Source organism: Lepus europaeus, chromosome 10, assembly GCF_033115175.1.
Source record: "Lepus europaeus isolate LE1 chromosome 10, mLepTim1.pri, whole genome shotgun sequence".
Taxonomy (NCBI): Eukaryota; Metazoa; Chordata; class Mammalia; order Lagomorpha; family Leporidae; genus Lepus; species Lepus europaeus.
This window is the reverse complement of record NC_084836.1, coordinates 19,399,312-19,419,658: the sequence shown is the minus strand read 5'-3', so window position 1 is coordinate 19,419,658 and position 20,347 is coordinate 19,399,312. Positions and strand designations below refer to the sequence as shown.

Here is a 20,347-nt window from a genome sequence, read left to right as displayed (position 1 = left end):
AGTTGCTAAATAATACATGTAATGCTTTTCATGATGCATTCCTTGTAGTATTTAAATTATTAAATATAACTTAAAAGAAAATAGGTAAAATATTCTTACATTTTAATGTAAATTTGAAATGTATATAATATATCACATCAACACTGATACATTTTTGAAATTTTTATAATTTGATTAAATTTTGATTGAAAATTGGAACTTTTAGAATGGTTAGGAGAGTTCTTCCATTGTGTAATAATTATGCCAGCAGTTTTTTGGGGTCTGGCAAGTGGAGAAGCAATGTGAAACACACCAGAGTCATAGCATCATATAAATAATTACCATGTTTTGCATTCTTGCTCAAAAATAAAATCTGATTTATAATTGGGATTCTATGTCTTTTTCCTAGTTCCCATTTAAAATTAGAAAAATTACATGTTTATTGAACCGTTGTCTTCAATTTATAAAACTCCATGTAAATACACAACTGTCATAGCCAGAAAAGTTTTGTTATTTTTTTAAAAAAGATTTATTTATTTATTTGAAAAGCACAGTTACAGAGAGAGGGACTGACAGAGAGGGAGAGGTCTTCCATCCACTGGTTCACTCCCCAAGTGACCGCAACCGACAAAACTAGATCATGCTGAAGCCAGGAGCCTGGAGCCTGAAACTCCATCTGGATCTCCCATGTGGGTGGCAGGAGCCCAAGCTCTTGGGCCTTCTTCCACTGCTTTCCCAGGCACATTAGCAGGGGGCTGGAAGTGGAACAGCCAGGATTGGAACCAGTGCTGGTATTGCAGGCAGCACTATGTCTCAATGCCAGCCCCAGAAGGTTTAGTCTTTTTTTTTTTTTTTTTTTTTTTTTAAAGATTTTGATTTATTTGAAAGGCAGAGTTAGAGAGAGAGAGAGAATCTTCCATCCACTGGTTTATTCCCCAAGTGGCCACAGCTGCCAGGCAGGTCCAAGCTGAAGCTAGGAGCCAGGAGCTTTATCCAGGTCTCCCATTTGGGTACAGGGGCCCAAGGACTTGGGCCATATTCCGTTGTTTTCCCAGGCACATTAGCAGGGAGCTGGATCAGAAGTGGAGCAGCCAGGATGCAAACTAGCACCCATATGCAATGCCAGTGTTGCACAGGGGCTTTACCCACTACACAACTCCAACCCTGAAGTTTTAATCTTGATTCAGTTATGTTGATATCCTACCATTGTTTTTCAATTTGTTCCATACTGTATAACTGGCTTTTGATTTTGCTTTTCTCCTGTACCATTATATCGTTAACATTTTCCCATATCATTCACTATCCTCCTAAGAAATACCCCCAAACCGTGGCTTTATCTCACCAGGAAAACCTGTTAATTAGTAGGAAGGGCTTTTTCATCCATTTCCCAATTTGATGGCACATTTTCATATCTTGATGTCTCTTGATTTATGAGGATAAGCCACATTTCATAGGCATAGTTGAGAAATGTTTTATAGTTGTACAATTTTAATGCAAATGAAGGACTTTCATCCAGGAAGACTTTAAATAGAGAATCAACTTTTATATTATTTTAGTTCCTTATTGAAGGTGTAGACTCACAACCATCGTTGATGTTACTTTGTTCTCTTCTGCAGTTTCTCTCTTATTTTTTGATGGGCAAATGGAAGACGCATGACAATAGAGGAGATAGCATACTTTTTCTTTTATGTTTAACACTTGAAAGAAATATCTAGAAGGATTACCTTCCTTTGGAATCCTTACAGCAATAAATAGGCATGTGTAGTTGTGTGTGGGAGAATTTAATGAGCATTTCAGAATCACATCAATAAAAAAAGTTTTTATTTTGACGTGTAGTCTATATAGTGTCAGTTACTGAAACAAGCATTCCATCTGTAGAGAAGGCTAGCATTTTATTTTACATTTGTATAAATGCAGGTGGACCTGAACTTTAAGCCAGTATATTGAAGTTTGCAAATCAGGTTAAATCATCTCAAAAATCAGATAAACTCATGACAACAAAATTTCACTAACTAGGGTGATAATGTAATGTGTTGGACTAAGTGAAACATTCATGAGAGAGAAAGAGGTGCTATAAATAATTAAGCCAAGAACGCTCCAGCCTAAGTTGGGACTGCTCCTGACCACTCTCAGCCGCCCTCATGCTGATCGCCGTGACCCTGCGTGACTCAGTCTCCTCCTCCTCAGAGCTCTGTTCATTCCTGCAAGGCCTGAGGTCACCGCCTTCATTGTGCCTTGCGTCTTTGTAGCTTATCTGCTCCTTGGGCATGGACTGTATCTCATGTTATTGTACAGATTCAGTATCCCTTATCCAAAATCCTGGGGACCAGAAGTATTTAAGATTTCCAAGTTGTTCAAATTTGGGAATATTTGTACATACTTTACTGCTTAAGCAACTCTGATACAAAAACCAAAATGCTCTCAAATCTGAAACTTATTGAATAGAGTGTCATGTCAGAACTCAGAAAGTTTCAGATTTTGGACTTTTGGATAAGGGATACTCAGAACCCTATCTTTCTCCACAGAGGGTTACACCTGTTCAATCTACATTTCATTAGTATTCATTGCATGTTGAATGAGTATTTGAAATTTCTCATTGAGCCTTATACTTTAACATGAAAGTGGCTTCTCCAAGCCTTGGTTTTGCCATCTGTAAGATGGGAATAATAACAGATCTACTTCATTGATAATGGAGATAATAGTATATCAAGTAGTTTGCTTGAAGTCAGCCCATACTTGGCCCTATATTTGTTGGACAGAAAATGTGTGAAGAAAAACTCTAAGTACTCTCTCATCAGTTTGTCTGTACTAAGGATATTAGTGCTTGAACTCTTTTTCTAGTGATGAAGAATTGACAAAGCCAAAAAACTATCAGAATGTTTTAGTTTGACCTTCCTGCCGACCGTTAGGATTGCATCTTCAACTGTAAAACAATCACTGGCTTGGCCTTGGCTTTTAGAAAGCCATTGTGCTCTCTGCTCCTTGGTAGTTTCCATCAGGAGAGAGGTTTGTATCTTTTGAGTGAGTCATTGGGGATGGATTCATTCCTCCTATCCTAACCAGTGATCTTGATCTCTGAATGTTGCTGATCCTGATATAACAAATTATTTTTGGTGTCTACTCCCACTTGGGTTTTTATGTGTGTATATATCCATTCACACTCTAGACTGCTGCTTCTAATTGGAAAAATAACCTATCTTAAAGAAGTTTCTTTTGAAAGGGATGAGACTTTGGAGTTAGAGACTGCTCAAATCTCATCTCTACTGACTAGCACAGTGGCTTTGGACAAGTCTCAGTTTTCTTCAACTGTAATATGGAGATAATGGTACTACCTCACAGAGATGTTATAAGTGTTAAATGAGAAATATACATGAAGCACTGAAATAATATGAGGTTTTTAGGGTGCTTAGAATTTAGACCCATCAAATTTTAGATTTCAATCTTACTAAGGTTTACATATACACATGTGCTAAACTCAGTGTGCAAATTCATTCGAAGCGTATTTTTGGAAATAAACATTGAAAAGTAAAATTATTCCAATGTTTTCTCTCACAGATATTTTCCTTTTCTGGCCAAACAGAAGCCTGGACATCCAGAGTATGATATCCTGACCAATGTTTTTGCAATTCTGTCAGCAAAGAATCTCTCTGATGCTACAGCCAGTATTGTGATGGATATAGTCAATGACCTTCTTAACCTTTCGGATTTTGAGCCCACAGAAACAGTTTTGAGCTTGCCAGTAACTGGATGCGTATACACTGACATAGCAGAAGACATGGACAGTATGTATTTATACAAAGGAAGTGATTGTTAGACTTCTGAAGAACAGTTTCCTTAGAAAAGAAAAAGCCAGTGTGGTTGTTATAATAACTTATGACCAAAAGTTTTGTTTCTCCGGAAATTAACACTGATTTTTATAAGCTGGATTTCTGGTGTTGTAGCTCTCAAATCTTCCACCATATCATCCTAACAATTCCTCTACTATTACCAAAATGGGGTCTCTTACATATATTTTTAGATTAGCTAATGATATAGCTCTTGAGTAAGAAGAAAGTTAATTGATTTTATTTTAAGATTTATTTATTTATTTATCTGAAAGGCAGAGTCATAGAGAGAGAGAAAGGGATCTTCCATCGTCTGGTTCACCCCCCAATAGCTGCAACAACCTGGGCTGGGCCAGGCCAAATCTAGGAGCTTCATCCAGGTCACCCACGTTGGTGACAAGAGCCCAAGAATGTGTGCTGTCTCCCACTGATTTCCCAGGGACATTAGCAGGGAATTGGATCAGAAGTGGAGCACTTGGGACTTGAGCTGGTACTGAAATGAGATGCCTACATCTCATGAGGCAGCTGAGCCAGTCCCATTATTTGATATTTAAAGTTGAAGTTTAATTAAATGTACACAGTAGTTGAGTGCTTTCATTATCCAAACATGAGTATGTTGTAAAATTAGAAATGTGCTATAAGAGAGTTTATTAAAATGAAAACATTGGTCAATGTTTATTTCAGAGTCTATCACTATGGGAGGAAGATTAATTTTGCCTCATGTACCTGCAATTCTTCAGTATCTCAGCAAAACCACAATCAGTGCAGAAAAGGTGAAAAAGAAAAAGAATAGAGCACAAGTCAGTAAGGAACTTGGCATTCTTTCAAAGTAAGTAACTTAAAAAATAACATGACCACCGTGGTTTTGATTTGCTAGTTGAACATAGTAAAAAAAAGCTAAAGAGATTTTTCAATATTATAAATGCAGTCCACTAAGTTAATGCAGAATGCTGAAGTGATTATTAGAAACCTTTTATGGTATCTGCCTTCATTTAATTATATTAAAGGGAACAGACTTCAGAATCCTAATGTGGACTAACAGATTTGCTTGTTTGGCCTTTTTTTTTTTTTTTTGACAGGTAGAATTAGACAGAGAGACAGAGAGAAAGGTCTTCCTTCCATTGGTTCACCCCCAAAATGGCTGCTATGGCCAGCGCGCTGCGCCGATCCAAAGCCAGGAGCCAGGTGCTTCCTCCTGGTCTCCCAGGTGGGTGCAGGACCCAAGCACTTGGGCCATCCTCCACTGCTGGACTGGAAGAGGAGCAACCAGGACAGAATCCAGCACCCCAACTGGGACTAGCACCCGGGGTGCTGGCGCCACAGGTGGAGGATTAGCCAAGTGAGCTGTGGCGCTGGCCCTTAATTTATTTATTTTTTTTAATTAAAGCTTTGAGTTTTGTCAGATCACATCATTTTTGTTTCATTTTGTTTTTTAGTTTAGTTGATAAAAACAGTTAAAAGAGCAGATTGTTTATTTAGTCAAGAATATCTTACAAAGCTTTTTGAAAAGTGTGTTTAACAATAGAATTCATAATACATGATATGATTTCTGTAAAGGTCAAAGTAAAGCTGAACGCAAGAAATGATTCCGTCTTAAATTGACTGTTAATGGCTTAATTGTTGAACATTTTTTCTGTTAATTTCGACAACATCAAAAATTATATTAGAGTCTTCTAGAAACTTCTTTACAGGATTTATTTATGCTGTTAAATTTCATCTCAGGCTATGTAGTATCAGAAGAGGCATAGAAGGACTCATAAAAGAGTGTGAGAGACCTGCTCACCTTCCTCCTGGTTGTGTGATATCACACTTCCTGAGTCTTAGTGATTGTCTGGGGAAAATGGAGCTAATAAGTCCTACGTTGTTCTGTGTTGTGGAAGTTCAAATTAAAGCACTATACATAAAATCTTAACTGCAAAAAGTTACACTTGAAAATGTTATTTCCTTACAAAATAAGAATTTACTAATTGCTAGAATATAGTGCTGGAGTTTACTATAATTCATCTACACAATTACATATTGCAAAAGAAATAGGGTTGTGGCCATGAGCTTAATGTTGACGAGAAATAAGAGTGAACACTGCTAAACGACTGAGTTAAACTTTCAAAAATGCACGCATAGTTCAAAACCACCTGTGTTTTAGAACATTAAAGCTATTTTTAGTCACTTATGATTTTCTACCAAAAGTTTAAATTCTTAGAGAACTGCTCTTTAACTTGTGTATCTTCCTTGCCTATCTGTTTTTTTTTTCCTTCCCCAGGATCAGCAAATTTATGAAAGACAAAGAACAAAGTTCTCTGCTCATTACACTTCTCCTTCCTTTCCTGCATCGTGGCAATATTGCTCAGGTACAAATTCTTGAGACATTACTTTGTATTGCAAGTGACAGTTCATCACTAGATTTATTGTGAACAGCAGTTTTATTGGTTAGTTTTTATGATGCATTTCTCTTAAAGAATTTAAAGGAATTTCATACAAAAATAAAAGTTTAGAAATAGAAAAATAAGTTGAAACAGAAAAGGGAATGGGTGCAGAGAGGTAGGTGGAGACACCATCATGTGCCATAGCAGGAAGCACTGGCACTTTATTTTCCTTCGGGTTGTTTCTAATTCATTGTAGTGGTTTGCTTTTTCTCTCTTTGACTTCAATCATTTACAGATGAAACCCAAGAAGTGCATTATATGATATGAAATACAGATGTCACTGACAACCTGAATGAAAATTGGAGTTTTTTAATATTCAGAAAAAGCTATAGTTTCTGATATAAACCTTAGTTCAATCCTTGCACAAGAATCATCCAAAAACTCAAGCTAACTTGTAAGATCTTAGTGGGGCCAGCACTGTGGCTTAGTGAATAAAGCTGCCACCTGCAGCACCAGCATCCCTTGTAGGCACCGGTTTGAGATCCAGCTGCTCCATTTCTGATCCAGCTCCTTGCTAATGCACCTGGGAAAGCAGTGGAAGATGGCCCGAGTCCTTGGGACCCTGCACCCACGTGGGAGACCTGGATGAAGCTCTAGGCTCCTGGCTTCAGGCTGGCCCAGCCTGTGTGCTGTGGCCAGTTGGGGAGTAAACCAGTAGATGGAAGATTTCTCTCCCTGTCTCCCTTCCTCTCTCTGCCCTGCCTCTCCTCTGTAACTCTTTCAAATAAATGAATGTCTTTAAAATAATAATAATAATTTTGAAAAAGACCTTAGTGATACTGAATATCTGTTACCACTTAGTAATTCAATTTGGAATACCACAGATCTGTAGACAAAGCATCTTAACTTTACTTCAACAAGTTCATTTGGTTGGCTGTTTTTAAACTATACAGTATAAAAAATTAGCTTTCAAAACCATATGTATTCTCTGTTAGAATTAAAGGCATAAATAGGACATTATTATGGGTTTTATGTTGTCAAAGTGCTAAAAACATTAGAAACTATGAAGTAATTTTTCCAATTACTACTTTTACTTTTTAATCCATAACCAATTATTTTCTGTGCTATAATAAAGTACAGTTCACTAGTTTTATGAAATTACTTGAATCTGATGATTCCTTAATCTTCTTCCTTCAGGATACAGAGGTGGATATTCTGGTGACAGTGCAAAACTTGTTATATCACTGTCTGGACCCTGCAAGCTTCCTCAAGCCACTAGCGAAACTCTTCTCGGTTATTAAGAACAAGCTGTCAAGACAGCTGCTTTGTACAGTTTTCCAGGTCTGGGATACTCATTGTTTACCCCAAATCACTCTTTTCTTTAAAAGATAGCTATGATACCTAAAGCATGTGAGCAGTTTTTTGTTTACGAAAATCAAGGTTTTATATGAATTTGAATGGGACGGGAAGCTGAGGAAGGCAGGAAAATTAAGGTTTTTATTCACTGGTAAATATACTGTTTTCTTGCCTTTAGACTCTTGCTGATTTTGATAGTGAACTAAAGTATATCACCGATGTTGTCAAGGTAAGAAAGAAATCTGACTTCTCTTTGCCTCCAAAAGAATGATCATTTTATTTACTTACGTTTTATATGCCTTCATTCATATTTTTTCAATGACTTTTCTTGTAGCTTAACGCCTTTGATCAAAGACATCTTGATGATATCAACTTTGATGTCCGATTTGCAACATTCCAGACCATTGCCTCATACATTAAAGACATGCAGACTGTGGATGTTAACTACCTAATTCCAGTTATGCATAATTGTTTCTATAATATGGAGGTAGGTTTTTGTAGCCAATGTTTATTAATTTTTATTGTTTTGATAATACTACTACTTAATGCAGTGATATAGCTTAGTAATTTGGTTTTTGAAGGGTATTAAGAGTTTTAGGATAAACTTTCTTTCTTTTAAATGCAGGATTTTTTTGTTTGGCAAATAACTTAATTATTAACTCTGATGATTTGAAAGGCAAATGTTTTAAAAGCAAATAATATATGTGGTAGCACTTTGAAAAAAGTAAATATTTACATGGTGAAATAGGGAATTCCATAGAGACAGAAAGTAATTTAATGGTTACCAAGGAATTTGGGAAGGAGGGAAGTGGACTATCTTCTAATGGGTACAGGGTTTCTTTTGGGAGAGTGAGATGGTTGTGGCCGGCGCCGCGGCTCAATAGGCTAATCCTTCACCTGCGGCACCGGCACACCGGGTTCTAGTCCTGGTCGGAGTGCGGATTCTGTCCCGGTTGCCCCTCTTCCAGTCCAGCTCTCTGCTGTGGCCCGGGAGTGCAGTGGAGGATGGCCCAAGTCCTTGGGCCTTGCACCCACACGGGAGACCAGGAGAAACACCTGGCTCCTGGCTTCAAATCAGCGCAGTGCACTGGCCGCAGTGGCCATTGGAGGGTGAACCAACAGTAAAAGGAAGACCTTTCTCTCTGTCTCTCTCTCACTGTCTACTCTGCCTGTCTTAAAAGAAAAGAAAAAGAGATGGTTGTACAACTTTTTTTTTTTTTATTTTTTATTTATTTTTTTTTTTTATTTATTTATTTTTTTTTTTCTTTTTTTTTGATAGGCAGAGTGGACAGTGAGAGAGAGACAGAGAGAAAGGTCTTCCTTTTGCCGTTGGTTCACCCTCCAATGGCCGCCGCGGTAGGCGCGCTGCGGCCGGCGCACCGCGCTGATCCGATGGCAGGAGCCAGGGGCTTATCCTGGTCTCCCATGGAGTGCAGGGCCCAAGGACCTGGGCCATCCTCCACTGCACTCCCTGGCCACAGCAGAGAGCTGGCCTGGAAGAGGGGCAACCAGGACAGGGTTGGTGCCCCGACCGGGACTAGAACCCGGTGTGCCGGCGCCGCAAGGCGGAGGATTAGCCTAGTGAGCCGCGGCGCCGGCCACAACTTTTTTTTAAGAAGAAAAAGTATCATTTATTTATTTGAAAAGCAGAGTGAGAAATATTTCATCCTCTAGTTCACTCCAAATAGGCACAATGGCCAGGGCTAGGCTAGACCAAAGCCAGGAGCTAGGAACTCCATCCTGGTCTCCCACATAGGTGGCAGGAGCCTAAATACTTGGGCCATCTTCCGCTGCCTTCCTGGGTGCATCAACAGGAGGCTGGATTGGAAGCAGAGGTGCTAGGACCAGAACTGGCACTCCATTGTGGGATGCCAACCTCACAAGCAGTGGCTTAACCTACTGCATCACAACTCCCACCCCCTAAGCATCAAGTGTTTTTTATCTTAATGTCAATTTTACCTCAGTTTGTTAAGTTGATATGAATTATTTATTTTGCCCTCTTTTTGCTCAGCATATGATAGAAATAAAAGGTATCTAGATTATGTTAAGTGCCATGTTTCTGAACTGAAGTAAATCCCAAAATGGGTTTTTGTTAAACATATACTGGCATTAATAATCTCTGTGACATTTAATAGTTGTTCATCTGATAATTCAGGATTATGTAATATATATAAATATATAATCTCCCTATTTGGGGCATATTCCTCATGTTTCAAGTTAAATTTCAACCACAAGGAACTTCTCCCTTTTTTTTTAAAGATTTATTTATTTATTTGTTTGTTTTGAAAGTCAGCTTCAGAGAGAGAGAGGGAGAAACAGAGAGAGAACAGTCTTTGATCTGCTGGTTCAAACCCAGATGGCCGCAGTGGTCAGTGTTGGGCCAGGCCACTAGTAAAGAGCTGGATTGGAAGTGGAGTAGCTGGTACGAGAACTAGCACCTGTATAGGCTGCTGGCATCACAGACAGTGGCATTACCTTTTATGCCACAACACCAACTCCCTCAATATAAGGAATTCTGAGTCAGTGCCTGGTTGGCTGACTGGGGAATACCTTCTCTACACTCATTACTTGCTTTCCTTAAGCCAGGAACTTTGGAGCAACCAACCAAAATTACAGTAGCCAACGTTCTCTCAGTGATGTCTGGGATACTGAATATTGAAAATTGGCTTTAGTGAACCTTTTGATCTATATTCCTCCCAATCCTGTATTTGGTTCTTCCTTAGGTATGAAGTACTTAGGGGACATTGCTTAATAGGGCTTTTTACACTGAGCAGTGATAAGATGTCACTTTCTTTGGAAAATAGATGTTCATTCCGTATGGTATGTCATTGTCACACAGAATAATTTGTATTTTTTGGATTTTTTTATTTCCAGTTAGGAGATATGTCTTTAAGTGATAATGCCAGCATGTGCTTGATGAGTATCATCAAAAAACTAGCAGCTTTAAATGTCACAGAGAAAGACTACAGAGAAATCATTCATCGTTCACTACTGGAGAAATTGAGGAAAGGGTTGAAGAGCCAGACAGAGGTATTGTAACTCTGTTTTTTAAAACACTGTCATCCGGGGTTCGGTTCAATTGTGTTTTCCTACTTCTGCTCTTATTGTGTAGAAGAAAAGCAATTAGGCCTGGTATGTTTGATTAAACACTTGATTGGGTAAATAATCACCAACTTTTAGCAGGGCAATGGGAACAGAAAGGAGAGCCGTGGTTGCTTTTATGTAGTTGTTTGATGTTTTGTTAAAAAAAAAAAAGTGGAAATCAGGTGGGATTTTTTAAATTTTATTTTAATAGCTTTTTGTGTATGTCCTCATATTACCTAAGAAACAGAATCTTTTTAAAATAAAAGTGTTTCTCTCTCAATTTGATACTTGCAGAGTGTCCAACAGGATTATACCACAGTACTTTCTTGTTTAATTCAAACCTTTCCAAATCAACTAGAATTTAAAGACTTGGTACAGCTTACTCATCACCATGATCCAGAAATGGACTTCTTTGAGAACATGAAGCACATCCAGGTAGGTGACGGTTCTGCTTTTTGGTGCCTACAAAATAAGCATTTCACACTATTCTGCCTCATTTAAAAAGATGTATTTTAAATTCCCAGAAAGGCTAAAGCTTCTCATTTGTAACCATGAATCAAATTTGCATCTGAGATGATCTTTTCCTGAGGTCTGATTTCTCCAGTGGTATCACAAACCACAGCTAATAGTAGAGTCACCTTTTCTCTGCTTTTTCCTAAGAAGTTTAACTGTTTTGGGATCTATTGTTAAACAGAAATCGTGAATTATGTCTGTGTAAGCAAATCAAGTGTTTGCTTATGTAACACAGGGACTGTGTTTCAGTCTAATCTCTTCATTAAAAAAAAAAGATACTAAAATGAAGCTAGTTGTCAATGAGATTATTCAGTAGCTAATTTGTAATTTCACTGACTTGTAGATCCACAGAAGAGCCAGAGCCCTGAAGAAACTGGCAAAACAGCTGATGGAAGGCAAAGTTGTGCTGTCCTCTAAATCTCTTCAGAATTACATCATGCCTTATGCCATGACTCCAATTTTTGATGAGAAAATGCTCAAGGTAGGGCATCAGCTCTAGAACCAACAAACCTCTACCCCTATCTTGACACATTGCACCAAAATGTGGATATAGCTGATGACATCCATACCCATGTCATCACCATGATCAGATGCTTAGAATTATTCTAAAGCCCTTTAATTGTGCCTAGCACAGAGTGAATCTTACATGAATGGGGCCTGTTATTTGTAGTTTCCTCTATTGTTAGCTCACAAAGGCTGACCACAAAGTGTTCCTCCTCCTAGAAAGTGTTGTGTGCACTTTTGTTTTTGTATCATAGGACTTAATTTTGGCAAACTCCACTGATGAGCAGAGTAGATCATTATTTCCCCAAATGGCTTATAAGAATTGAAATAAAACAATAACTGTTTTTACTACTGTACCAGATACCAGGTACTGGAATACATAATCTTATTCACCTTTCTTTAGCACTGTATCAGCTATCAGGTGCTATTCTGAGTGCTTCAGTAAGTAATGTTACTTCATCCTCACCACAACCCTGCGGAGAGTTAACCACTATTTTAGAGGAGAATGAGAATAAATGAGGTTATGCAGCTTCTGAAAGACACAGAGTCAGAATTGGTATTTGAACTTGGAACTGTATGGGCCATTATACTCCACAGTGCCCAGAACAGTGCCTTGCACATGGTATAGAATAAATGTTTTGTGATTAAGTAGATTAATGAATGATGACATTTCAGATCACAGAAATTCAAGTCTAAGCGCATTGATGTCAGAATTTATATTTTTATTGCATAGCCTTCTACAATAGTAGATTTTCTTTATTTCAGTTTATTTTAAAATGTTTGAAAGAATTATCTAAGGGGGTAATTATCTAAGGGAACTATTTAGATTTTCCCTTTAAATTACAGTTTAAACATACAGTAAGCACAGCCAGCTCATTTGTAGATGGTATTAGAATGCAAACAAGATGCAAATGGAGAAAAATATGGTAGATCACTTTCTAACCTTTTTAACCCACCTGTGACTTGACTTTTTCTGATCTGAGTCTTACTGGTAGCATTTTTTAAACAATCCAACAGTGTCTGCTTTTAACTATTTACATTTAATGTAATTATTAAAGTTGAGTCTAAGACTGTGATTTTTTTGTTTTCCTTCTGCCCCATGTTTTTCTTTCTCCTTTTTCTTCCCTCTGTTGGATTAATTCGACAGTTTGTATGATTTTTATTTGATTTCTGTTGGCTTATTAGTTATTTATTTATTGTGGACTTTAGTTTTAAGCCAGACAATAAGTACATTGTTGTTATTTTTACTTTAAACAATGACCTGTTAAAGAGATCTTCAAAAATAAAGAAGGAGCAGGCATCTAGCCCAGCAGTTAGGATACCTGTGTCCCACCTTGGAGTGCCAGGGTTCAGTGCCCAGTTCAGCTCCTGATTCCAGCTTCCTCTTGATGCAGACTCTGGGAAGCAGTGGTGATGGCTCGAGTGATTGGGTTCCTGCTACCTGTGTGGGAGACCTGGGTTGGGTTCCCACTTCCTATCTCTGGCCCTGACTATTGTGGGTATTTGAAAACTGAACCAGTGGGTGGGAGCTCTCTCTCACTCTCTCTGCCACTTAATTAAAAAATTATTAAAAATTAAAGAAAACTTAGGTTGGTTTTTGTTTTTTTGTTTTTTTTCTTATATATTTTTAATTTTATTTATTTGAGAGACAAAAACAGATAAAGATCTTCCAACTACTGGTTTACTCCCCAAATGCCTGCAGTAGTTAGGGTTGGGCCAGGCCCAAAGTGAGGAGCCTGAAACTTAGTCCAGGTCTGCCACAGGGTGGCAAGGATCCAACTGCTTAAGCCATCTTACTGCCTTCCAGGGTACACATTGGCAGGAAGCTGGAATTGGAAGCAGAGCCAAGACTGGAACCCAGGCACTCTGATATGGGATGCAGGCATACCAAAAGGCACCGTTATTGCTGCACCAAATGCCTATCCAAGAACTTCCTTTAAATTTTTATAGTACAAGTTTACTAATGATTAATTCTTTAAGGTGTTTTTTGGTTTTTTTTGTTTGTTTTTTTTGGTGTTTGTGTTTGAAAGGTAATATTGATGTTGCTGGATATAGAATTCTGGATTGAGAGTTTTGTTTTTTCTTTTGACAGTTCTCTCTTCTGTTGGCTCATATTGTTCTACATTGATGCTCTTGATTTATTTTACAGCATGAAAACATAACCATTGCTGCCACAGAGGCCATTGGAGCCATTTGCAGTCATCTCTCTTGGCCAGCATATATCTATTACTTGAAACATTTTATTCATATCTTACAGACTGGACAGATCAACCAAAAATTGGGTGTCAGGTATGAGCAAGCGTTTTTGTTTCCTTTTTAAAATGTAATTTTAAAATTATTCCCTGAATTAGTCTGTTCCCTTTTACATTATATTAATGAGGTTATGCTAATGCTTATTAATGTCAAAAATACTGATAAAAATTTATGTTAGTCTTTAAATTTCCTCTCCTTTTATTGTCATTGATGATCAAACATTTCTGTGTACTTTTTTTTTTCCCAACAGTTTGCTAGTAATAGTGTTAGATGCATTTCACTTTGACCACAAAACTCTTGAAGAACAAATGGGGAAAATTCAGAATGGAGAAAGTAAGTTTTTAAAACTTCCTTAAACTATATTTCCATCTTACTCTTGGATGATTTATGACCATGAATTAAAGATGTCAAAATTCAATTTACTCATGTTATCTGCTCTTGTAGCAGACTGTGTCAGGAGGAAACTAAAACAAATAGTTTAAATATTCTAATAAGACTATATTATATCTGGTTTAACCATGTCCTAATCCATATGGTGTGAGACACTCACAAAGGTAACTTAAATCTGGATATGTTGTTGGTTCCAATTAAGATGTGTTCTACCTCAGCACAGTTCTCTTACATACTTTTTTATTGATCCTATGATATCTCATTTAAAAGCCATCTTAAATCTCAATGAAAACAATTGCCAACTGTTGATATTTCCCAATATTAGGGTTTTTTTTTAACACCTTATGTGTGGCATAATTGTGAATTAAGTCTAACCTTTTCCCGAGTAAAGGTTTCAAATAACAAATAAGCAGTGTTATTGGCAAAGGCTAATTCTGAGGGTCTGAAACACTGGAAAGTCAATAGGGATATTTCCCTCTCCTGAGTGGACTCATAGCCTCTCTGAGATCACCCACTCCAGGCATTGCTGATCCTGGATTCCAGCCTGTCTTTGGGGACTAGCAGTATCCAGTAGTCCAGGTTCCAGGTCTGAATAACATAAATCCTCTACTAGACTCAGAGCTCATCATCTCATTACCACATGGCTCCCACCCCTCAGAACAGCTTCCCTGTCTTCATTTCTTCATAGTTAATCTCTTCTATACCACTCACATCAGAAACTGACAAAGCAGGCCAGCGCTGCGGCTCACTAGGCTAATCCTCCGCCTGCGGTGCTGGCACACCAGGTTCTAGTCCCGGTCGGGGCATCGGATTCTGTCCCGGTTGCCCCTCTTCCATGCCAGCTCTCTGCTGTGGCCCGGGAGTGCAGTGGAGGATGGCCCAAGTGCTTGGGCCCTGCACCCGCATGGGAGACCAGGAGAAGCACCTGGCTCCTGGCTTTGGATCAGCGTGATGCGCCGGCCGCAGCGCACAGGCTGCGGCGGCCATTGGAGGGTGAACCAATGGCAAAAAGGAAGACCTTTCTCTCTCTCTCTCTCACTATCCACTCTGACTGTCAAAAAAAAAAAAAAAGAAACTGACAAAGCAACATGAAAGAATGTCCATCACGTGATGCAACCCAGAGTCTAACTGCCAGTTACCATCAGTACCCTATATTAGTGTGAAGCAGAGCTGGAGCAAACTCAGGGTGGAGCATTGGCCTTCAGGATGAGGGTAAGGCAGTATTATTGACTTACAGTTATGTGTGATGTTGTATCAAGAGTGTTCATTTCCTACTTCTGGATTCTGCATGTCAGTGAAAGTTTGCCAACAAAACAAGATGGTGAATTAAAGAAAATAATGGGCCTTTTCAGGAAGAGGAAAATAAGTTCAGTAATACAGAGGATAATGAAGTTTAGACCATTTATAGATCACCTTCTGTGGGCCGCATTTTTATAAACATTACCTCATTTGTCCTCATAAGAACCTTAGTATTAGTAACCCCTAGTTTTGTTGTTGTTTATTTATGTGAAAGGCAGAATTATAGAGAGAGAGGAAGAGAGACAGAGATCTTCTATCTAGTTCATTCCACAGATGGCCACAATTGACTGGGGCTGGACCAGGGTACAGGTACCCAATCACATAGGCCATCCCCCACTGCTTTCTCAGGCACAGCAGCAGGGAGCTAGATCAGAAGTGGAGCAGCTGCGATTCGAACCAGTGCCATTATGGGACTCCAGCATCATTGTGGTGACTTAACATGCTCTGCCACAATACCAGCCCTACCCAATAGTTCTGATGTGAGAAGCTGAGGTCTGAAGATGTAAGATAACTTTCCCAAAGCTACACTGTCAGTAAATACAGACTAATAACTACCTTTTTCTTAAGCTCAGTGAAGAACCAGACATGTATTTTAGGCAATTATAAACTTTATTTCATTTAATCATCCCAACAGCTTTACAAGGTAGGCACCATCTCCATTTTTCTGATGAAGCCAAAGCCCGCTGGGGTTTAATTGACTGAATATGTGGTTTGTTAGCCATTCAAATCTGGACTTGCCCTATAGTACTGTGCTGCCTCATTTTGCTTAAGATGAATCCTAGAATTAGAAATTTCTACGTAAAAACTCTTGGCTTCCATTATGATTTTCACACTCAAGAGTGTTGATTTTGCTTTAAAAGCCCCAACCACAGTGCTGTGGAAACTTTATAACTACCAGTTTCCTTGATCCAGTTCCTTATGAGACTCTAAACCAGGGGTGGGGAACCTTTTTCTGCCGAGGGCCCTTTGGATATTTATAACATCATTTGTGGGCCATTGGAGATTTTCAGCTTTAAAATTAGCTTACTATAGACTTACTGAATTTTTGAGTCCTGCCTGTGGTTGCCTTCGCAGGGCTAGGCCAAATGATTCTGCAGGCCTTATATGGCCTGTGGCCCAGACGTTTCCCACCCCTGCAAGAAAGCAAAAACCATAGCCCTTCATACATTGCCATTTCCCCAGCACATAACCGTGCCTGCCTGTGGTTGGTGATTAGATAGTTTATATTGGGTATTGGGTGCAAGTGGAATAGACCATGATCACAAGTGTGTTTTCCTGTTTTGGTTCCAGGTGTAAACATAGACACAACAGAATTGACTGAGTTACCAGAGCATGAGGCCATGGAGCTAGAAAACACGGATGAAGGAGAGAAGGAAATGACACGCACGAGTTTGTCAGATGACGAAAGAGAGCCAGGGAACCTTGAACCAGCAGATTCAGAAGGGACAGCACCTAAGGAATCAGAGTGCACCGCTAAGTCTGTCTCTTTCCTCCCTCGGAATAAGGAAGAATTGGAAAGAACAATTAAAAATATCCAAACCACTATAACTGGGGAGATCCTACCCAGGCTGCATAAATGCCTCGCATCCACGGTAATGCGTCTGTTTGGGCCCTGTGTGAACTCAGGCAGTGGGGGACCCTGTCAGACCGAGATTCCTGTTGGTTACTGGTTGACTTCAACCTCTAGGTCTCCCTTTATCCCAACATTTCATGATTCACCTCCCTTATCAGCATCAAGCTCCTTGCCTGCTACTGTTAGGCAGGAATGCTCCCTCACTGTGATTTTTTTTTGAAAGTCAGAGTTACATAGAGAGGTCTATCCATCCGATGAATCACTCCCCAATTGGCCACAATGGCTGGAGCTGCGCCGATCCAAAGCCAGAAGCCAGGAGCTTCCTCCAGGTCTCCCACGTGGGTGCAGGGGCCCAAGGACTTTGGGCCATCCTCTACTGCTTTCCCAGGCCGTAAGAGCTGGATGGAAGTGGAGCAGCCGGGCCTCAAACCGGCACCCATATGGGATGCCAGCACTTCAGGCCAGAGCGTTAACCCGCTGCGCCACAGCGCCGGCCCCATCCCTCACTGTATTTTGTTACGACTGATAAATGCCCCTGCATCTCTGAAGTACACTGTCAGATGGCACATTTCCTAAAACTATATTAAAAATCAATATATTTCCCTTTTCTACTCCTTGGCCACTTTACTATTCAAACTTCATCTTTCCCCTGAATAATAGGGGTAGCATTTGGCAGCGCAGTCTCATGAAGCCAGAGCCTTTCCTCCCTATAAGATATGGGTCAGCAAACTGCCCACCAGCTGCAGCCTGTTTTTGCAAATAAAGTTTTAATGGAACACAGTTGCTTACACCCAATCATTTACAAATTGTTGAATTCTGCTTTTGTGTTAAAACAGCAGAGATGAGTGGCTTTACTAGAAAACCTGAAGCCAAAAATAGCATTATCAGGCCCTTTATAGAAAAAAACTTTGCCAGCCACTGGTGTAAAATATTGACATGGTCATTTTGTGTATGTGTAGATAACCTTTATTTGAGGCACTGTAAGTCTTATGTACCAGCAATATTATTCGAACACTTGAAAGTGCCAATCAAGATAAGTTTTATGCAAGTTGTATATGTTTCACTATGGTCTCAACCCAAGTCAGTAAAAATTAGGCTTTATTTTTTTCTAGATGTTTCTTTGAAAGGTAGAACATTCTCTGTCCTGGTCTTTTTACAATTTTTAGAGATTTATTCTCAAATTATACCTTTAGTTTTTTAACAGATACGAAACTTAGAAATGGGCTTAAGATATACAAAAAGAGCATGTCTTTCAAATCCAAGATTACAGTGTTTGTTAAGTCCTTAATCGGTTATATTTATTTTAGTTTCACCTAGATTTTTCTTACAGACTAAAAGGGAAGAAGAACATAAGCTCATCAAGTCAAAGGTGGTGAATGACGAGGAAGTGGTTCGAGTTCCTTTAGCTTTTGCCATGGTTAAGCTAATGCACTCCCTTCCAAAAGAAGTTATGGAAGCCAACCTGCCAAGGTCTGTTGTGTAGCAAATTGGAAGAGTTCAGTGAAAAGGGAAAATTGGTTCTTTCCTTCCTGACTTGAATCCTGAATCCATTTATTGGGAAGCAAAATACAATTTGCTGTGATTTAGAATCCTAACTGGGAAATTTGGGTTATTAATAATTAAGAGGCAAAATGATATTTTCCTGTTGCTACTGTTTATTGAGTGGTTGTTTTCACCCTCTCATTTCCTAGTATTTTGCTGAAAGTGTGTGCCCTCCTCAAGAACAGAGCACAAGAAATCAGAGACATTGCACGCAGCACTCTGGCAAAAATAATAGAGGATCTGGGGATGCACTTTCTACAGTATGTCTTAAAGGAATTACAGACCACCCTTGTTCGTGGGTATCAGGTAAATGTGTCCTGTGCTTCTTATTCAGCTCGGGTTGGAGTTCAAATATTTCCAGGTGAACACTCGAAGTCATGGTGCTTTGGGCCTGTCTTCAGTAAAGATCCACTGAGAGAATAGGCAGCAGAATTCAAATAATTCTGATTAACATTAGACATTAGTTGTACAGAAGTCCCTATTTCCGATTTTTTTTTTTAAGATCTTACAGGCCTGGGTTACATAACCCAAATTACTTGATTTTAAGTTTTGTATTCTCTGAATTCTTGGTAAAAAAAAAAATTATTTAATGTATGTTGGACATATTTCCACACATATTAAGGATAAAATCACACACATTTGTTTAAGAGTTGAAATATATAAATAATAAAAACAATAAGAGCACCTGGCAGGATATAAAACCCCTGAGTGGCTGCATGGCTGTCAGCCCCTCCCTGCTCCCTGTGTGGGCCCTGGACAAGCAGCGTCAGGGAGTTGTTAGAAATTGAGGGATCTGACAGGAAGTACATTTTGGTGAGGTCCCCAGGTGACTTAACCTTGAGGAACACTGTGGCTTGTTCTCAAGAGCTCAGCCCAGACTCCTGCTAGTTAGCTTTACCTTATACATTATAGTTTGTTGATAGGCAAGATCCTAATCCATAGGTCCTAAGTCTAGCACACGAGCAGGTCAGTGTTCATTTTGATTGTCTCCCTCTGTGTGGTTTTAGCAGTCGCTCCAGGGATTGCCATTCTCACACTTAACTGCCTTACCACTTCAGAAATGAATTATTCAATGTGTTGTCCCCTTTTAAGTAATGTGGTATTCTCTGGCTGGTTTAAAGACTTTTTCTCTATTTGTCAGCAGCTCGATGGTGATGTGTTTGTGGATTTCTTGGGTGGACCCTGTTTGGGGTTTGCTATACTTTGTAACCAAACCTGAGAGATATTCAGCCAGTGTTTTTTTGTTTTTTTGTTTTTTTGTTTTTTTTCAAATACTTGTTCTGTCCTGCTCTCTTTCTCTTGGGACTCCAGTTAAATCAATGTTAGATCTTTTGTTTTTTTCACACTAGCCCCTGAGGCTCTCTGCATGTTTGTCTTTTTGTTTTGTTTTTGTACAGTCTTCTTTCTGTTATTCAGCTCAGGTAATTTCTATCAGTCTGTCCTCAAGGTTACTGACCCATTCCTTTTGAATCACCATCCTGGGGACAGCGTAGAGTGTGCTTTCTCCATCTTACAGCTGGAACCAGAGCCCCGTCAATGTCCATCTTTATTTTCTTCTTAGAGCCGGCACTTGGTTCATGGCTACTTCATGTGAGGCGCCGTTAGGCAGTGGGATACAGGGATGAGTGCAGTGCATCTCTGTCCTTCAGGATTTATTTGCACATTTT

The 20,347-nt window shown here is 39.2% G+C and overlaps 1 protein-coding gene across 1 annotated transcript in view; it reads left to right on the top strand.

Moving 5' to 3' along the window:
* Positions 1–20,347, top strand: part of UTP20 (UTP20 small subunit processome component) — a 109,674-nt gene that overhangs the window by 64,182 nt on the left and 25,145 nt on the right. Inside the window, exons 30-43 of the mRNA XM_062203055.1 lie at positions 3,535–3,761; positions 4,488–4,632; positions 6,064–6,151; positions 7,364–7,507; positions 7,701–7,751; positions 7,857–8,009; positions 10,397–10,552; positions 10,901–11,041; positions 11,463–11,600; positions 13,773–13,912; positions 14,127–14,209; positions 16,856–17,157; positions 18,469–18,608; positions 18,830–18,986. Of these exons, the coding sequence (XP_062059039.1) occupies positions 3,535–3,761; positions 4,488–4,632; positions 6,064–6,151; positions 7,364–7,507; positions 7,701–7,751; positions 7,857–8,009; positions 10,397–10,552; positions 10,901–11,041; positions 11,463–11,600; positions 13,773–13,912; positions 14,127–14,209; positions 16,856–17,157; positions 18,469–18,608; positions 18,830–18,986 (2,065 nt within the window). The remainder of the gene's footprint in view (positions 1–3,534; positions 3,762–4,487; positions 4,633–6,063; positions 6,152–7,363; positions 7,508–7,700; positions 7,752–7,856; positions 8,010–10,396; positions 10,553–10,900; positions 11,042–11,462; positions 11,601–13,772; positions 13,913–14,126; positions 14,210–16,855; positions 17,158–18,468; positions 18,609–18,829; positions 18,987–20,347) is intronic.